The sequence below is a fragment of the Anabas testudineus genome, chromosome 16 (genome assembly GCF_900324465.2).
Source record: "Anabas testudineus chromosome 16, fAnaTes1.2, whole genome shotgun sequence".
Classification (NCBI taxonomy): Eukaryota; Metazoa; Chordata; class Actinopteri; order Anabantiformes; family Anabantidae; genus Anabas; species Anabas testudineus.
In genome coordinates this window covers 9,513,736-9,531,620 of record NC_046625.1, presented here as the reverse complement: position 1 = coordinate 9,531,620, position 17,885 = coordinate 9,513,736, and the positions used below count along the sequence as shown (strand labels likewise).

Sequence of the window (17,885 nt, the reverse complement as noted above, 5' to 3'; positions counted from 1 at the left end):
GTGTTGCACTGATAATGACGACAGCGGACATGTGTGCGTGTGCATCTAAGTGTGTTTACTTTCCAGGAAGGAGAGCTTGTCCTCATTCATTGCAATGTAACATTTACTTTCCAGAAAGGCATCTTTGACCTTATTCAATGTAATGTAACAATGTGTTGGCAAAAGCAATGTGTTGGCCTTGACTTACCTATCCCAGCCATCTGTTCCCAAGGCTCTGACCCTGCAAACAGCTGGAAAACTGAGTCTTCATGTTGAGTTTCTCTTGGGTTCACAATCTACAAAACATCTCCATTAATGACCCAGAGTAGAATCATAGTGTGCGCCGTTATCTGGGTTCTGGAGAGGAGAGTGGAGAGTAAGATGCACCCTGGGGAGTTGTTTTTATCAGTGTCAGATGAGGAGAGAAGTGACTGATGAAAAGAGATAGAGAGCTGAGATGACAGCTGCTTGACGGAGCGACAGCAGGAGGGCGTTCATATGTGAAACATCAAATGTAAAAAAAAAAAAAAAAAAAGCCAAACAAAAAAACGGAGGATGCAACACGCTGCAAAAACACAGAGGAAAATATCCATACCTTAAGAATGAGTGAAACTCCAAAAGAGCTTAAGGTAAGATCTCAAAAACATATGTTGCCTATGTTGTTATGAAGGTGTTGTCACTATATTTGCACGGTAACAAAGCTGATATAAGTTTTAGTTACAGGAGTCTAAAGTATAGGCATTTATTCACATAGCAGAAGTTCTGCTATTAAAGTTGTGGTTTTGAAGTTGAGGTTTGCAGTTTGCTCAAATTATGCTGTTGGATGTTTTAAGTGGCTTTTTTCAATAATCTCTGCAAAAAAAAAACAAAAAAAAAAAGGGTTAAGACAAGCTGCTGCACAGTACTAGTAGTAGTAATATTAACATGCAGTTTGAGTCTACTGAACTTTAAGGAATCTGAATAAGAAAGTATATGTCTGTGGAGATATAGCAGATAATACATAACTCTATAGCTTTGTCACTTGAACTAATGTTATAGTTGGCTTTCTAATTTAAATTCACTTGGCAATGCTTGAAAATGTTAAGTGGACTTGGGAGAAGTACTTGGATCATTGTAGCAATTCTACAGTGTAGAAATACTCTCATACAAACCCTGCATTCAAGATGTTATGTAAATGTAAGTACAAAGTATTATCAGGAAAAAATACCAAAAGTACAGTGTGCATAATGACTCATTTTCAGAATAGTGTACAATGTAGAATAACTGTTATATTAACATGTTCATTTGTTTAATGTAGCTGGTTACAAGACGATTTGACTTTGTTTAAATTCCACCAGTTGTTGCAGCCCTGCTATAAAAGGCTGAAAACAATGGGTTGAATTGCACATAGCTTGGATGAGTGTATAGTTCTATATTTCTGCTTTTAGCAAATATTATAGGTGCCTACAACACACAAAATATATATAAAATTGATTGATTTCAGTAAAGTATATTGTTTTTCCACTTGCTCACTTCCAGTCTGAACCATCAATCCAGCAAACATCACAACCAGACAGAAGGTCGCCGCCTCCACCTGTGTTCCAGCAGCCACTCCCCAACCAAGATCCCTCTGAGACCCAGCAACCATCTCACCTCCACTCTGAGCTACAGCTGACAGAGTTCAGCCTCACCAACACCAGTGTGGGACACCAACACCAAGCAAAGTTAATGTGTATAAAAAATCGAAGGCTGTTGCTCCTTCTTCTAGGGTTCTCATCATGTGCTGCCATTCTAGGACTGATTTACTACATGCACCAGAAATGCACTCTGAAAAATATAAGCAATGACTATGCAGGTGCTGGTAGGTCCCTAGAGAGATACACTGATGCTACAACATGACAATACATTCAGAATTCGCAAATTTGTCTAACTTCGCTCTCTCTTTCCGATAGCGACTCCATGTCTATCCCAGGCCTGTATCAGGGCTTCAATCCGTCTGTCCATGTTCGATGATCCTTTCACTCAGCCCTGTGATTACTTCTTGTTCACATGTGGCTCTGACAGATTCTCACCAGACAGCAGAGGAAGACAAAGGGGTCAGGGCATCCCTGGACATCCACAGAACCAAAATAAAATGGCTGTGTGGCCAGAGAAGAGAGGACAAAGGATCGATGGAAAAGACAGAGGCCTCACAGAGGAGAAAATACTAAACAGAAAAACAGTGCTGCTGCAGTATCTCAGGGAGATTTTAGGTAGGAGTCCACAGCCATAATTGTCCTCTAACACACACCAGCCTGCATTGCACTGCTTTATTAAATCACTTTGGTGTACAAGTAAGCATATTACATAATTGTATTAGTATATGTATGTCTCAATTGTGTTTTTCTGTGTCTGTCTACCAGAATCCATTGACAAATCAAGAAGTTCAGCAGCGCAGAAGGCCAAAAGATTCTACAGTTCCTGTTTGGACACAACATCCATAGAAGCCGCTGGAGCAGAGCCCTTCCTAACACTCATCCAGAAAGTACGATAATCACATATTCTTTATAAGCAGGTCCTAGATTAACAATTCACAAAACAGAATGTCAGTGTTCCCCTATTGCCTTTCTCTTCTTAGGTGAAGGGAAGTCAACACTTTTTGTCATACTAAGGCGTACTGTACGACATACTGTAAAATTTGAAGTGGTCATTTCTCATAAAAATGTGGTTAATTAATGTTATGATTACTAATTGTTTCACTAGTCAATTGCATGTTTCAGTTTTACATGTAACTCAAACTTATAATTCAATTTGTCAAAGACAAAGAATGAATGCTCAATAATCTCCATTTGTTATGACAAACTATTATTTGTAATTGCAGCACCTCTCAGACATAAAATTCGCTTTCAACTAAAACTCACTGTCAACTGTTTTAAGATAAGTCATAATTTACAAGTAATGTTTTAAGCAAAAAATATGAAACTTAATTGCCAAAGTGAGAATTTCTCATCTTACATGACAGTTTAGTGAATATCTTTCGGTTTGGCACCAATGCCAAGACAAAACAATCTAACTATTATTTGAGATTGTTTGTGAACTTGTTTTATTATGTTCACGTTTGTTGCCTATTCACTTGATTCTTATCATCCCTTTTCAATCTGTCTTTGTGCAGGTGGGTGGTTGGGCAGTATCAGGCCAGTGGAATCAGACTGACTTTAATTCTACCCTGATCCTGCTAATGAGAGACTACAACACCTTTCCATTCTTCAATCTCTATGTGGGCAAAAACCAGAATGAAAGCACCAACGGGACAACCAAAAGATACATACAGGTCAGTTTCAATCAGCATGATTTGGAAGTCCTAACATGCTGGCAAGAGGACTGACATAGGAAAGATGGATTTGTGTCATTAATTGAACTGAAATATTTTTCACGTCAACAGATTGATCAGCCAGATCTGCTTATCCCAATCGAATGGAACAGCAAGACAAACAAGTCTCAAGTTAAAGCTCAGGTTGATGACTTAGCCAGACCCCTTCAGATAAAAAAAAAATACTGAAGCTGTCAATCAATACAACATTTATCCATATTAATATTGCATTACTTTATCAATGTCCTGTCTCCTTTTTGTCCAGACACTACGCCCCTTCTTGTTATCATGTCAGAGGTACCTTGCCCTGTTGGGGGCCACGTCCAGCAGCAGCATGATCCACGAGGGCACATTTATGTCTCTGTCCTCTGAGCTTGCTGTTGCTTCTGCACCTCTGGATTATCGTCTGTCACAGGGACAGCTCTATAAGCGTATGACCATCAAAGAGCTACAGGTACCGGAGAATTCTGGGTCACTGTAAAAAATAAAACTGCTGTGTGTGAATCACAGTAACAATACATTTTGTCTGTAAATGCTCCCACAGGGAAAGGCACCGGCTATTGACTGGTTGCGCTGTCTGCGGGCTGTTTTCCATCCACAGCCCCTAAATGCAGATGATCATGTCCTTCTGCATAATTTACCCTACATTGTGCATATGTCCTCAATCATTGGGAAATGGCTGAACAAGTATGAGCTGAGCTCCAGGTACTGTAAGTGACACGAAACAACCCACAATCAAATGTGCATGTGCCTTTTCCCTTTTTAAACCTTTGCTGCCTCATTTGATTCCACTAAGCGGTCCTCTTCAAACATATATGGTCCTAAATCTGCTGCACACTATGATGCCTGCTCTGGACTCCAGATTTTCTGAAACTGCCCATAATTTATCTGTAGCTCTGGGAAACACCGAAGAGGTGAGTGAACACATTCAATTATAATCTTTACATCAAAGAAAAAAAAGCCTATGAACTAATTTGTTTAAATCAAGTCTTCATTGTGCGAATCTTAACCAGGTAGTTTATCGCTGGAAATACTGCCTGCTGGAAACTGAGAGAGGATTTTACTCAGTTCTTACACACCTTCTCAGTGAAAGGACAACACACAAAGAAGTGAGGAGAGATCATGGGGATTTGAGAGATTTCATAATGAATTCATTGCGAATTCAGGAGAGATCAAAGTTATACGATTGTCATTGTTCAACAGGCAGAGGAGATTATTCAAAATGTCTTCTCCTCCTTCAAGTCCAAATTACATGAGCTCAAGTGGATAGATGAGAAGGCTCTCCAATCGATTATGAAAAAGGTAATATGAAGCAAGAAGCGACACTATATATTTATATTACTTATATTTTTAAGCTATATTCTGTAACAATGTAGTTATCAATCAAGCTCTGTCTTCTTCCAGACTCAGTCTTTAATTCCAAGACTCTTCACTACAAAAGTCATCTCCAGTGAGGCTCAGCTTGACCTGTTTTTTTCTAAGGTGCATTACAGACCTCTGATCTCTTGTAACAGATTAGGTGTATCAAATTTTTAACCTCTTTTTATGGCCATCCTAGATAAACCCTTTATTTCCCAGTTAGCATACAATTACCTAACCCACAATTAACCCTAACACTAACTAGATATGCCATGTGATTCCAAAACAAAGAACACTGACTCTCCACCTTTGGTTTCAGGTGTCATTCAGCAACAGCTTCTTCTCTAACTATATCCAGCTGCTGTCCCTGTGGCAGAAGAGACGCAGTCAGTTCTTGACTTATCAGACTGAGGAGACTGACATGTGAGTGTCTGCCTCTGTTGTTAAAGATGAGAAATATGAATGTTTTGAGCATTTATATTTATATAACCTTTTCACCTTTCATTTAGTCTGTCAGTTACACCATATATCCAGGATAATGAGCTGATCTTTCCCATGGGAATGTTTACCCTTCCTCTCTTCCATCCAACATATCCCAGGTAAAGTGTGCACTGATTTTACAAGCACCGCTTATGAAACTTACTGCTGAACATTTTAGTACACTCTCCTTTGTATTTACAGGGCAATGAATTATGGTGTAATGGGTTTCCTTATTGCCAAAGATATCCTCCACCTACTTCTGCCTGACAGTAAGAGAAGCTGACATTTATTCAGCTCTTGAACATTGTTTTGACATCATGCTAATTATCTTAATATAGCTTTTTCATGCATAGAAACTGTCTTCTCTACACTTCACTTTCTGATTGTGAACTGCACTCTAATGCACTTATCCCTGTGGTGTTTTCTAGTTTACAATCAGAGTGAGACGGTGCATACAGTGGGAGAATGTGTGTGGACTCACTATCTCACTGTGACAGAAAAAGAAAGGAGAGGTGAAGGGTTTTTTCTGTCAAAAGCACAGCAACAGGAGGTGTGGGTGCAGTATTCTGCACTGCAGATAGCATTGCAGGTGAGGACACATCTTTGGGTATTAGCCTATGTGTGTGACAACAACACTGAGCTCATTTATCCACCCTTTCTATCCCCAGGCTTATCATCAGAGTTTCACAAACCACCCGACTGACACCTCCATCTTAGGATTTTCATACACTCGTCTGTTTTTCTCATCTTTTTCTCAGGTAATATACTTCACTCTACTGCAATACTTATGTAGTTTCCACTCAACTACTGAGCTCATGACTTTTGATGCATTTCTCTCCAGATTAACTGTGACTCTGATCCATACCATCAATTTATGCCCTTGGAGCCCTCCTTCCTGATTACAGTCATGTGTGTCAAATCTAACCTGTGTCCTAGAAGCCTACAGTGTCCCAATAAAACCCAGCAGAATTTTTTACAAAAATGCTGAACATTATCCTTTGCAGGCTGCAGGATTTATACTTACTTGTTACTAAATATACTGAATAATATTTCAAAACAAACATTGTGACTGGAGGAATTAAGAAACCACACAGTGAATGTTTGCAAACTGTTGTTTATACCAGCATGTAGATACTTTCCAAGTAACAAAAACACTTTTCTATTAGTCTTAGTTGCTGTAGTGTTTGGATATTATATAATTTGCACACGCTGTTTAGTGTACACTTAAATAATTTTAAAGAACAAGGAAGTCGTGGAAGAAGTTCTCACATAATTCACTTCAAGTCAAACTACCAAAGCAACAAACATCTGAGATATTTAGAGGGAAAAGGTTTCTTTGGTTGAACTGCTATTAACTTATGACTAATAATGTGGCAAAGGGCCTTACTCGAATAATGTGTTTTTGTAACATGTCACAAGACAAATTGGTGGAAACCACTGGTTTGCAGTGGTTTCCACCAATCTGGCTTGTAGTCTTGTAGAAAATGTGTTGTATTTTACAGGATCGTCATGTTCTTCTGATGTAAAATAATCTGTAAATTAAGTAATTGTTTGAGTTAAATAAATGGAAAAGAGTAAAATGTAAAATACTGGCCAGTGGCAGTGTATTCTGATTATTCACTTGACTAAAAGTACTACTGCTACGTAACGTATTACTTCCTGTTACTCCAGTAAATGTGTACCATATTCAATGTATAAAGTATAATTAGAAGAATAATGCACTTATTTAAGTAGTGAAGAGAAATGCCTACTGTATGAAATACAAATATTAAATTATGCATTCAACTGTAAAGTATGTAGTCATTATTTTCCATTATTGATTAGTCTTATGATTATTTTGTTGATTGGTTTATTAACTGATTGGCTTGTAAAAATTCAGAAAATAGGGAAAAATGTGCCCAGTGTCATGCAGCACAGTAGTAACTTGTAATCAATTATAAATACTCAATCAATTTCTGTTAATTGACTAATCAACCTCTTCAGCTCTGGTTAGTTTAATTTAAAACAATTGTTACTAGCAAATAAATGTAGTTGGGAAAAAGTAAGAAGCATAAAACATATCTCTGAAATGCAGTGAAATAAAAGTATATGTTCGTATTAATGATGAAAAGATAACAGCTCACATGGTTATTGAAGTACAGTAGGTAGGTTGGGTAAATGTACTCAGTCACACTTTACTGAGCTGTGGACAACAGTAACACAGCAACTAAACTAGACTGTTGTTTTTTAAAAATAATCACAAAGGCATCATATCTTACATGTGTCTGTGTAACTTCACATAAATCAGCTGGAGAGTCTTCATATTTCACAGTGAAATATTTAGACTAACAGCAAAATGCGGAGCAAAGCCACAGCCACAAAATCCTCAGACAGGGCCGCACAGGGAAATGCTAATATCAACATTAAAGCAGGAGAAAACGGTGCTAGCGTTAAACCTATGAAACTGACAAAACAAATAGAGAGACCTACTAAAACTCCGACTGGGAAAGGCCTTGGAAAAGCAGGAGCCAAGCGTTTGGGCCGATTACTGAAGAGAGCCATCCGAACCGAGGAGCCCGCAGCGAAGGAAGGACTCTCTCTGCCGAGTGAGTGGCGCTTTGTAACGGCTGTTTCAGCTAGCAGCTAAGCTAACATTAACTACAGGCTAATCAAAGCATCATTTAGCTTAGCTTAAGGATATTAACATAAGATTATTAATTAATCTTAATTCTAAACGGCAATCAGTCCACCTTGGAGTCTGGTTTTTATTAATATAATAATATAGAGCTTGGTAACTAGGAAAAATAAGTAGTATTTGTGCTAACTTGACATTAGCTAAAACATATTAGCAAAATTTCAGTATTGGCAAGTTTCCCACCAGAAGATTTTTTAAAATCTGAATATTTGTACATGTTGGAGAAACAAAGTGTTACAACTTTAAAATAATATTTAGGAGCATAACTGAAAAAGTCTATTGTGAACACTTTAATGACTTAGCACTGGATCAAGTTGTTCATCTGTACCATCCCATCAACACCATCTGTCACCCTAACAGCCTCCTTGCATCTTGATCTTACAGAAACTCCTGTGCGCCTTTTCAAGCATCAGATTCAAACTGAGGACAATGCACACGAGACAAACCCCACACGAACAAAGCCGGCCTCCCATCACATCTCCCAGCTCATCCTTGCTGTGGTCGCTCAGTGCAAACACCGAGGTGGCATCTCTATGTCAGAGCTCAAGCAGACGCTGTCTGCTGCAGGCTACAATGTCACAAAGGACAACAGGCGGGTGAATGTGGTAACCAAGCGGCTGGTTCACAATGAGACACTTGTACGAACTACAAGAAGTGCAATGTTCAGGCGCAACAACAAGGTAAAGAGCATTAACCTATTTAGTTGGCCAATCTTGTAAATAAATGTGGTTTTGGTTGAAAGGGAGCTACATCACTGAATGACATATTGTAGGGCAACAAATCATTGTTATAATGTGCTGCACAAGTTATAGAAATAAATATCTATGTGTATTATAAATATAGTATATTGGGATGTGTCCACGGTGGGTATATAACTGTAATCTTCAACAGATGTCTTCACTTTAATGCGACCATGTAATTGTTATAGAAAAGTTATAGAAAACAATTGTCCAAAATGATTTAGAATTTTAAATACTGTATTTTCTGATTAGAAACCCAAAGACACAAACCATGTAAGGATGAGCACCGTAAAATCCTCAAAGCCACATGGAGATCTGAAGCAAAGCAAACCAGCAAGTAAATCCCCCAAAGCAGCAAAAAAGTCACATAAAGCCCTAAAGACTACCAAGCCAAAAGGCAAATTACGCAAACTGAAAGACAGGGCTCACACACAAGCCGCAAAAACACAAAAACCAACAGACAAGACTCATAACCCAGCAGGCAAATCTCAAAAACGAACAAACAAGACCCGCAAGGCAGCAGGCAGATCACAAAAACAAAGAGGGAAGGGTGGCAAAGCAAGAAGAAAACCATCAAAGCCTGCAAGGAAGAAACGCAGATCTGTAAGACATCGAGCTGCACAAGTCAGAAAGACATTTAGGATGGCTCAAAGGACTCTGCGACGTCGATCAAAGAAAAACCAACATCTGTATAAATCTTTCCAGAAAAGAGTACCACCGAGAAGGCAGCTTCTGAAAAGAAGATCAAGATTAAAAATACAGCAAAATCGGATAAACAGAAGGACTTACTACTATTAGAGTCAGTAACTTATGACAAGCAGTAATAAACTGAGACCAGCCTAGCAAACAGTAACTGTATTGGTATTTCTTTTAATGTAGCAGCTGAGTAGTAAAACTGTTTTCTTTTGACTGTTAAAATTAGAATTTTCATTAATTTTACATTTTCAAATTAGGTACAGAAATTCAAATGCTTTATGGCATTTTAATGAGTCCAAACCAAGAGTAATTTCATAATATATTTTAATGCAACAGTATCGATCCATAATACTGAGCTGAGGAATTGGTTGGTACAAAACAGGTCATATATCTGCATGAAAAGGGAACACTGGGTACAAAAATATCCCACAAGACGCATGTCTGTAGTCCATGCTGCCTCGTGTTAAAATTGATATTTGGAGCAATGTTGTGGTAAATTAGTCCATTGAACAAAAAGGTCCATGTAATCTACTGTCACATCAGTAGTCCATTAACTGTGTCACACAACACCCCACACCTCCTCAAAGGCAGAGCACATCTTGGCACAGGTCAGTGCAGCAGAAAGAGGGTAGTTACTGAGAGACACGGTCTTCTCTGTGTAGTCCACATTTACCTAATAAAGACAGAAATCAGTAACGCAGATATTAAAGCACAAATCAGTAACCATCCAGACTAATCTCTTACCGCTCCATGCGCAAATGCTCCAATGACCACTGCAGCCGGTCCCTCTGGCACCAAAGTCCGGGGGCACACAGGCTCTCCTGCAGAGAAAGAAGTGGCAATTCGGGGGCAACCAGGTGGGAGGTGGTCAGACACTGGGTTTTTAATCATTCTCAGAAGCTTCTGTGGACCATCGGCCGCTCTGACGCTTAGCTTGTGCAGCAGCTGGACTGATATAGAAAAAGATGAAAGACATAGATGAAGTACAGCTGAGGAAGACAGGAAGTTAAGATATGAAACAATAACACCTTTGGGTTTGTTTTGTACTTTAGCTACACAGGGATCCACTCAACATGTAGCATATAAACAGAAATTACAACAGAAGTGGTAGTTTACCCATGAGGCCACAGAAGCGGGTGAAGGTTCTTGGGATGCGGGTCTGTGGGTTGATCTCTATTAAAGCGTTTTTCTCTGTGTGGATGTAAACCTGCAGAAGGCCTGCTCTGTTCAATGGACTGTCCATCAGCATGAGTAGACACTGGTAAAATGACATAACATATCTGAATAAAATCAAAGGTTCAACGTTTTAGGCGAACTATGTCATTACACATTCTTATGGAAAAAAGAGTTGTTTTCTAAATTACATTCGGTGACAAAAATAGCTGTGCACTTTACTGAAAATAGTAGTTACCTGATGTGTGATGTCTGGTCGTATGTGTCCTGGATCTCTTCCGCTTTTGACGATAATATTTTTATGTTGGTCGCAGTTTAACAGCTCAAATGTTTTTCCTACCTGGGAAATACAAATCATGCGAAGATCATATATGTATAGGCTATAAAACCAGTGTTACTAATGTAACGTAATACTGATTACTGCTGGCATTTCCACTTATAGCTGGTAGGGGCTGCACCACAACAACACACAGACACCGTCCTGCACTTTTACCTTCACTGTTTCTAGCGATGCTCCCTCAAGAACAACGACCAGCCTCCTCTCTGCCATACGATCATGAAGGCTGCGCAGGTGTTTGGCTGGTTTAGGTTCATATTGATCCAAATGTTCGAGACCACGCTTCTTCCCACCTGGAGCCGCCATGATGCTTTCTGCTGGATAGTCGCAGGATGTGTGCGTCAAGGCAAAGGTGCGCGTGCACGAATGTGTCGAAAACTTGAGGTAACCGCAAATTAAATAAAATTAAAATTAAATTACTTTTTGTTGTGTTTTTTATTTTCTCTTATTTTATTGAAATTTTAATGCAATGTGTTTTTACCAAAATTCAAACTACAACTATTTGACAGAAAACATATGAGCAAAAGATTTTAAAGTAAACTCAACTTTTACCAGCTGTAAAATTAACGTAAACAGATAAACATATTCATGTCTACTGTTATTGTGGTATTGCTACTTTTACTTATGTGAATGATCTGAGTACTTCCACTACGTTTGTATGAATGTATTGTATTGATATGATTGTTTTGTTTTTATTTAAGTTTTTATTATTTTATTTTCATTTCATTGAAATTTGTGACCATAAGTTGTGCGCGCTCATGTTCCGCACTGCGTCACTCCTGTGCGCCGGATGTTCCTTTCAACGTGTTGAAGGAAAATTCACGTGTGAACATTTTATCGTACACCGTAGAAGCAGAAGTTGGAGAAACATAAAAACACATTAAACTGTGAGTATGTAAAGAAATATTGCTCATATTCACTTAGTGAGCAGTTACTCAGCGTTAATAATCGCCGTAGCCTTCTCTTGCTAAAGCTATGTGCAAAATATGGTCAGCTATTAGTCTGTCACGTTATGTAAATGATCAGTAGTTTGTAACTACGATACTCTGTCACCGTGAAAGGTTATAAACATTGGTTATCTAAGTTGACATGAGGCTAAATATGTCTCCAAAAGTAACTTGACACAAACTAGTAAAGGAACGACAACATTGCTCTAATGAACACTGTTACTATTTTGTATAGATATTCTGCCTATTACTACTACTAATCTCACATAAGTCTTACATAATTTCACATAAAAAAAAAAACACCTGTTGAACATAACGTAGCGCATATGTTTTACTATCGACATTAAATCATTCTTTGGGCCTTTTTTTCAACTGAGCTCTTTTCAGCTCTTTCCAAAATAGTTGGAAATTTCTGTGCTTGACATTTTTGTCTTCAGTGATCATATAAAGTTTGTTGCCCGAACTGTGTAAACTAGATAATGATTGATAAAGATCACAGTTGTTTACAATAAAATTATCTTAAACATATGTGATTTATCACAATGTGCTTCTTACTAACAATTCCTAGCGTCTTCCTACATTTCTTAAGGTTTAACTACCAAATGCTAAAATATCACATGGTGGAAAACATTTGACTGGTAGTGTGTAGAGATAGCTTAATGCCATCTTGCCATATTATTGTATTATAATTAAAAACTTTCTTTATTTAAATAAATAACATCATCACCAATGTTTTAATCCATCTGTGTTTTTCTGCTTTTCAGACTGTCTGTGTAGTTTGAAGTCATGGGTCGGAAATTAGATCCCACTAGCAAGGTGAAGAGGGGGCCTGGGAAAAAAGCCAAAAAGCAGCAAGGAGCAGAAACAGAGTTGGCCAAGTTTATGACTGATGGTAACTATTGCTCCCTTTACATCAATAATTTTTTTTCAATAATTTTAAACCACATCACTGTAGCTTATTTCTTTCCTCTTGTTTGCAGAGGATACTGGATCAAAACGTCTGTCAAGTAGAGGCAGAAAAAGGTAAAAGGTTGTCTAATTACAACAAAACATGAAATACAATTTCTCTGTGTATATGTTTCTCATTTACACTGTCTTTCTACAGAGCTGCAAAGCGAGCACAGACTTTGAAAAAGCCTAAAGATGTTCCTGAGGAACAGCCCAAGAAAGGTACCCACATCGGTGAACGTGAATGTGGTGATAATTACTAACAAGTATTTGTAGAGAATGTACATGTACATGTGCCTTTGGCTTTGTTACGTGTCAGTGTTATGATTATCTGTTTTCACTGGTAGTGAACTTGAAGACATAGATGTTGTAAGACATTTCATTGTCTGGGTGTCAGATTCATGATAAAGCAAAATATAATGTAGTGCAACACATGTTCTAATCACATAACATAACAGTCTTATCTAGAAGGGTTATTTGGCTTTAATATTTTGATACTTAAGTAAGGAAGTTTTTAAGGCAAAAAAAAGCAACTCATACATTTTGTCACTTTCAAAAAAATGAATATTTAATGCAAGTTTGTTTCTCTCTAAAGGATTCACTGATGAGAACAGTAAATGGTTGAAACCAGTTAAAAGGAAGCGCAAAATTGCTGAAGCTGAAAGTGAGGATGATAGTGATAATTACTGGGAGGAAGAAGAAGATGATGAGGAAGAGGTGGTGGAGCAGCAGCAGCAGCAGAAGAAAGGAGAAAAGGCTCAAGGAAAGAAGGATGCAAAATTAGAACTAAATGAAGTTGAGGAGGATGGCAGCATTGATGATGAAGATGATGATGATGACGACGATGATGAAGATGACGAAATGGTTGATGACTATGGCACACTTGATGATGGCAGTGGAGATGAAGCAGTAGCTGAAGAAGAAAGTGACGGAGAGGAAGTATGTGAAGTGATTCTGTTAAAACTTTTGATAAAACAGCATTTTGAAGGTTGCTGATGCGATTTTTGATTTCTGCAACAAAATCAGGGAATTTATCTTATCTTAGATAAAGTGTGTTAAATATAACAATAGCATGATTAAATGACTTCTTTTGTTGTTGTTTTTTTCCACATTTAGCTTCTTCCCATTGAGCGTGCAGCCAAGAAAGAGAAAAAGCTGAAAGAAACCATGGGTCTAGAGAGTGATGAAGATGAGGAGGAGGAAGACGATGATGATGAGGAGGAGGAGGAAGAGGAGTCAGATGGTGACATGGATGAGGAGGAGGAGGACACAATACAAACCAACATAGATGAAATGGATCAATTCAGGCTACCTGGGGCAGAGGAGAGCGAGAAGGAAGGTGAGTGACCTTCAGCCTTTTGTTACAGTAAATGTTGCAACAGGTTCGATTGTTCTGCAAATATAAATTTTCTTCTCTGCAATTTTAGGTGTTTTACCTCTGGACCTGAAGTCAATCCATCATAGAATAAAAGACAACATTGATGTTCTATGTAATTTTTCAACAAAAAGGGAGGAGGGGAAAGAGAGGGCAGAGTACATTTCTCTTCTGAAGAAAGATCTCTGCACATATTACAGCTACAACAACTTCCTCATTGAGAAATTAATAGACCTCTTTCCTCTCTCGGAGGTACGTGCTCTTCTGTGGTACAAAAGAAATGGTGTTTTATTTTTCTTTTTTCCATCATAATTACAAGTGGTTGGTGTACACTTTTGTTTACTGCTGCATGAAATACAGGTTAATACATTTTCTTTTCGGTTCATTTACAGCTTGTTGATTTCCTTGAAGCCAATGAAATTCAGAGACCTGTCACCATTCGGACCAACACCCTGAAAACAAGGAGGCGGGACCTGGCACAGGTAATTGGGTTTGGGTTGTGAGATATAAATTAAATTGCCAACGAGAACATTTTCACAGGTTAACATTCATAACACGTTTGTTACTGATTTGTATTTTTGTAGGCCAACTCATTCAAAACACCAACAAAGTAGGACTGGCATTGTTTTGTTGACACGGTAACATAAACTATGTCATGTAAGAGTAAGGTTAAAAAAGTGGAAGAGTTTAGGTTCAAATGGATGAAAAACTGCTTCATCTCAACCATGAATGCAAATTAAGTCAGTAGAATAAACAAATGTTTATTGAACACAGAAATAGAACAGAAATCCCTCATGAGATTACTTGACTATTGTTCAGTGTGTAATTGTCTAATGCTGCCTTCAGATGCTTAACATGTCTGTTGAATTAGTTTTGATTATTTGTTTGTTTGTTTTTTGTCTTAAGGCCTTGATCAACAGAGGAGTTAACCTTGATCCAATCGGGAAATGGACTAAAGTGGGTTTAGTGATTTATGACTCTTCAGTACCTGTAGGTAAGTTTCAGTACAGTCACATCACACATCTGACAGCTATTAAGAATCTTTATTAAAGACTATCAGAGACCAACTTTGAACTAATAACTGAATATTACTCAGAGGGATAGGAATGAATCAGTGTGCCATTAAATGATCATTTGATAGCAAAATACTTTATGTACAATCAGAAAAAAACAAAACAAAAACACAACTCTTCAAGTTAAAGGTTGACATATTGTAATTATTTCCCTATTTTATAACAGGTGCAACCCCTGAATACCTGGCTGGTCAATATATGCTGCAGGGAGCCTCTAGTTTCCTGCCAGTCATGGCACTTTCTCCACAGGAGGGGGAGTTAGTGTTGGACATGAGCTCAGCTCCAGGAGGCAAGACCACCTATATCGGTAAGACACTGTTGAGCCACTTTGTGTCATTTGCAGTTATAGTAATTTTATGATGTTTTTCAGACTGAGTTAGCTGTCTGTGTAACTGTAAATGTGAATTGCCTGTTGTACCAGCACTGACCCAACCAACAATCCGAAAGGATGTTCAGTTTATTATCATAGAATTGATTTACCATGTCAGGAAAAAAATCATTTCACTTTCATTTGTAAAGTAGGCCAATACAAAAGAAGGCAAATTTAAACCAGGTCTATTTAATAATATGTGTGAATATTGCACCTTTAGCTCAGCTGATGAGAAACACAGGCACGATCGTGGCTAATGATGCAAATGCTGAAAGACTGAAGAGTGTGGTGGGAAACATCCATCGTCTCGGGGTCACCAACACTATTATCTGCAATTATGATGGCAGGCAGTTTCCAAAGGTAAAATTCATACATATGTATCATTGTTTCTGTGGTTTACAGTTTTACATGATGTTCTGACCTGGTGAAATTTTCCTTAAAGGTAATGGGTGGGTTTGATAGAGTGCTGCTCGATGCGCCGTGTTCAGGCACAGGAGTGATCGCGAAAGATCCGGCTGTGAAGACCAGCAAGGTAAAATACCACCCAATGTGTTTCTGTTGTCTACACCCACAGGGATACTTGTGTTTAGATTTTAATAGAGTAATAATATTTTTTCCTTCCATCTTCTGGTTTCCTGACAGGATGAGGCAGACATCCAACGCTCAGCTCATCTTCAGAAAGAGCTCATTCTGTCTGCAATTGACTCTGTCGATGCTGAGTCCGCTACAGGAGGATATCTGGTGTACTGCACGTGTTCAATAATGGTAAATGTTTGTACTTCAGAATGAACTCTATGACATATCTATGTCATGTATTATGATTTGTTTCAGACTAAATCTGCATTAAGGTTTGTTTAGTAATGAAAATGTGTTATACTAGGTGGAGGAGAATGAATGGGTGGTCGACTACGCTTTAAAGAAAAGAAATGTCAAATTAGTTCCCACAGGACTTGATTTTGGCAAGGAAGGCTTCACCAGGTAAATAAGAGAACTAATACGGTTTTCACCAAATACTAAAGTTACTGAAACACAAACACTCTGGTGTTCACCACTTATTATTTTTTTGTTATTTTTTCATACTTTCAGGTTCCAAGAACGCAGATTCCACCCTTCCCTGCGACTTTCACGCCGGTTTTACCCTCATTCTCACAATATGGATGGATTTTTTGTGGCCAAGCTTAAAAAGTTCTCCAATGTAATTCCAACTGCACCTGGAGGAAAAGGTAATACTTTTTCTTATGAGTGCATGCTAACTTTCATCCACAGTTACCGTGAATAACTCACGCTTTGTGTGTTTTGCTACTTTAGAAGACGAGACTGCAGAGGCTACTGAGGCAACAGTAGCTACAGACCCACCTATACAGAAACCATCCAAAAGTGACAAGACAAAGAAGACTGTCACCAGTAAGGCAAGCAGCCCAAACAAAAAAGCCCAAGCCAATGGAACGGCAGCCAAGCCGACAGCAAACATCAAGTCAAAAGGCAAAAAGAACTTAACCACTGGACCGAAGAAGGCAAAAGTTGCTAAGATGGATGGAGAAACTGTGCAAGAGGATAAGAAGCCGTTAGTGAAGTCAGTTGATAAGACTAAACCACCAAAGACTGACAAAAAGGAAGGGAACAAATTTGAGAAAAAACAAGGCAAAAAGACAAAGAACCCCATGAAGGCGAAGAATAGAATGGGAAAGAATAAATTCAGAAAGTTGAAGCACATGTTGCACAAACAGGATGTAATGTGAAAATGTGTACAGTGTGTTAAGATGTGCTAGAGTTTGTATGAGCTTTGTAGAGCTTCTTTACAGACCCAGTTCACTTCCCGTTGAAGAATATTCAAGTTTATGTGCTCTGTTGTCTTCAGAGCAGCAATACTGTATGTGTATTTGTTTTTGTATTACACAATAATCGTTGTGTTCTTCTGCTGATGACATCAACATGACAAAGTGGGACAATTTCAAAACTTTGTGAGACATAATAAACCTTTTAAGATAATTTTCTCGTCATTAATTTGATTTGTTATTATCAGTGAGGATTACTTGTCTTTTAGGGACACATAGATCGTGTACATTTTTTAAGTACCACTACTACTACTTCAGTGACACTAAGTGTCTTGAATTTAAGTGTTTAGAAATAAAGGAATTAGATTTATTGACCAGAATTGACTTGTATTTATGCACATTCTGTAAACCCTCATGTCATTTTGACTAATCAGTGGATTTTCAGTTGTATGCAAAAGTCAGGTCACCCGAGCACAAAACTAGATATGATATGGTACTTGTGTCAGCAATGATTGATAAGTTTCCACTAAATGTAAGGCATGCAGTTAAAGTTTACAACAAAACAGTGATCCAAAGCACACCTAAAAATCCACCAACTACTAAAAGAAGTACAAGTTAAAGCTTTGAAATA

General features: G+C 38.1%; 5 protein-coding genes across 7 annotated transcripts in view; 3 read left to right on the top strand and 2 right to left on the bottom strand.

Moving 5' to 3' along the window:
* The window catches only part of fam131bb (family with sequence similarity 131 member Bb), a 50,960-nt gene extending 43,244 nt beyond the window's left edge, over positions 1-7,716 (bottom strand). For all 3 annotated transcript variants that reach the window (XM_026370589.2, XM_026370580.1, XM_033326400.1), the window contains exons 1-2: positions 7,616-7,716; positions 188-336 (exon numbers count right to left, since the gene is read on the bottom strand). Coding sequence is in view for 1 of the 3 variants with exons in the window: in XM_033326400.1 (XP_033182291.1) it covers positions 188-200 (13 nt within the window). In the remaining 2 variants the exon portion in view is untranslated. The remainder of the gene's footprint in view (positions 1-187; positions 337-7,615) is intronic.
* Positions 384-6,925, top strand: kel (Kell metallo-endopeptidase (Kell blood group)). Its single transcript, XM_026370520.2, has 18 exons — positions 384-608; positions 1,498-1,819; positions 1,911-2,210; positions 2,361-2,482; positions 3,110-3,268; positions 3,380-3,451; positions 3,573-3,761; positions 3,852-4,012; positions 4,104-4,221; positions 4,321-4,416; positions 4,511-4,609; positions 4,712-4,789; positions 4,986-5,089; positions 5,176-5,265; positions 5,348-5,415; positions 5,575-5,735; positions 5,815-5,904; positions 5,988-6,925. The coding sequence occupies exons 1-18, from the start codon at positions 582-584 to the stop codon at positions 6,132-6,134; spliced, it is 2,403 nt and encodes an 800-aa protein (XP_026226305.1). The 5' UTR covers positions 384-581; the 3' UTR covers positions 6,135-6,925.
* Positions 7,280-9,396, top strand: LOC113169297 (histone H1.5-like). Its single transcript, XM_026370611.1, has 3 exons — positions 7,280-7,731; positions 8,205-8,500; positions 8,813-9,396. The coding sequence occupies exons 1-3, from the start codon at positions 7,482-7,484 to the stop codon at positions 9,356-9,358; spliced, it is 1,092 nt and encodes a 363-aa protein (XP_026226396.1). The 5' UTR covers positions 7,280-7,481; the 3' UTR covers positions 9,359-9,396.
* A 167-nt stretch (positions 9,397-9,563) lies between these two features.
* Positions 9,564-11,101, bottom strand: emg1 (EMG1 N1-specific pseudouridine methyltransferase). Its single transcript, XM_026370640.1, has 5 exons — positions 10,923-11,101; positions 10,668-10,769; positions 10,373-10,514; positions 10,001-10,206; positions 9,564-9,929 (listed from the first exon to the last, which is right to left on the bottom strand). Exons 1-5 carry the CDS (start codon positions 11,070-11,072, stop codon positions 9,816-9,818), a joined length of 714 nt encoding a protein of 237 aa, XP_026226425.1. The 5' UTR covers positions 11,073-11,101; the 3' UTR covers positions 9,564-9,815.
* Positions 11,102-11,557: 456 nt separating this feature from the next.
* Positions 11,558-17,450, top strand: nop2 (NOP2 nucleolar protein homolog (yeast)). Its single transcript, XM_026370524.1, has 16 exons — positions 11,558-11,653; positions 12,478-12,605; positions 12,694-12,736; positions 12,819-12,883; positions 13,257-13,600; positions 13,778-14,000; positions 14,089-14,288; positions 14,429-14,518; positions 14,943-15,030; positions 15,276-15,416; positions 15,700-15,839; positions 15,922-16,011; positions 16,122-16,244; positions 16,360-16,457; positions 16,566-16,702; positions 16,788-17,450. Exons 2-16 carry the CDS (start codon positions 12,500-12,502, stop codon positions 17,216-17,218), a joined length of 2,319 nt encoding a protein of 772 aa, XP_026226309.1. The 5' UTR covers positions 11,558-11,653; positions 12,478-12,499; the 3' UTR covers positions 17,219-17,450.
* The last annotated feature ends 435 nt before the right edge of the window (positions 17,451-17,885 follow it).

Bases quoted from the DNA above. Each gene is read 5' to 3' on its own strand.
- emg1 (XM_026370640.1), bottom strand. From the start codon at position 11,072: ATGGCGGCTCCAGGTGGGAAGAAGCGTGGTCTCGAACATTTGGATCAA. The intron at 10,207-10,372 runs GTAAACTACCAC...TTTCTATATCAG, and splicing joins CCGCTTCTGTGGCCTCATGG to TCCAGCTGCTGCACAAGCTA. The intron at 9,930-10,000 runs GTAAGAGATTAG...TGTCTTTATTAG, and splicing joins GAGCATTTGCGCATGGAGCG to GTAAATGTGGACTACACAGA.
- nop2 (XM_026370524.1), top strand. From the start codon at position 12,500: ATGGGTCGGAAATTAGATCCCACTAGCAAGGTGAAGAGGGGGCCTGGG. The intron at 16,012-16,121 runs GTAAAATACCAC...GTTTCCTGACAG, and splicing joins CGGCTGTGAAGACCAGCAAG to GATGAGGCAGACATCCAACG. The intron at 16,703-16,787 runs GTAATACTTTTT...TTGCTACTTTAG, and splicing joins AACTGCACCTGGAGGAAAAG to AAGACGAGACTGCAGAGGCT.
- LOC113169297 (XM_026370611.1), top strand. From the start codon at position 7,482: ATGCGGAGCAAAGCCACAGCCACAAAATCCTCAGACAGGGCCGCACAG. The intron at 7,732-8,204 runs GTGAGTGGCGCT...TTGATCTTACAG, and splicing joins GGAAGGACTCTCTCTGCCGA to AAACTCCTGTGCGCCTTTTC. The intron at 8,501-8,812 runs GTAAAGAGCATT...TTTTCTGATTAG, and splicing joins TGTTCAGGCGCAACAACAAG to AAACCCAAAGACACAAACCA.
- kel (XM_026370520.2), top strand. From the start codon at position 582: ATGAGTGAAACTCCAAAAGAGCTTAAG. The intron at 609-1,497 runs GTAAGATCTCAA...GCTCACTTCCAG, and splicing joins AAACTCCAAAAGAGCTTAAG to TCTGAACCATCAATCCAGCA. The intron at 3,452-3,572 runs GTTGATGACTTA...CTTTTTGTCCAG, and splicing joins AGTCTCAAGTTAAAGCTCAG to ACACTACGCCCCTTCTTGTT.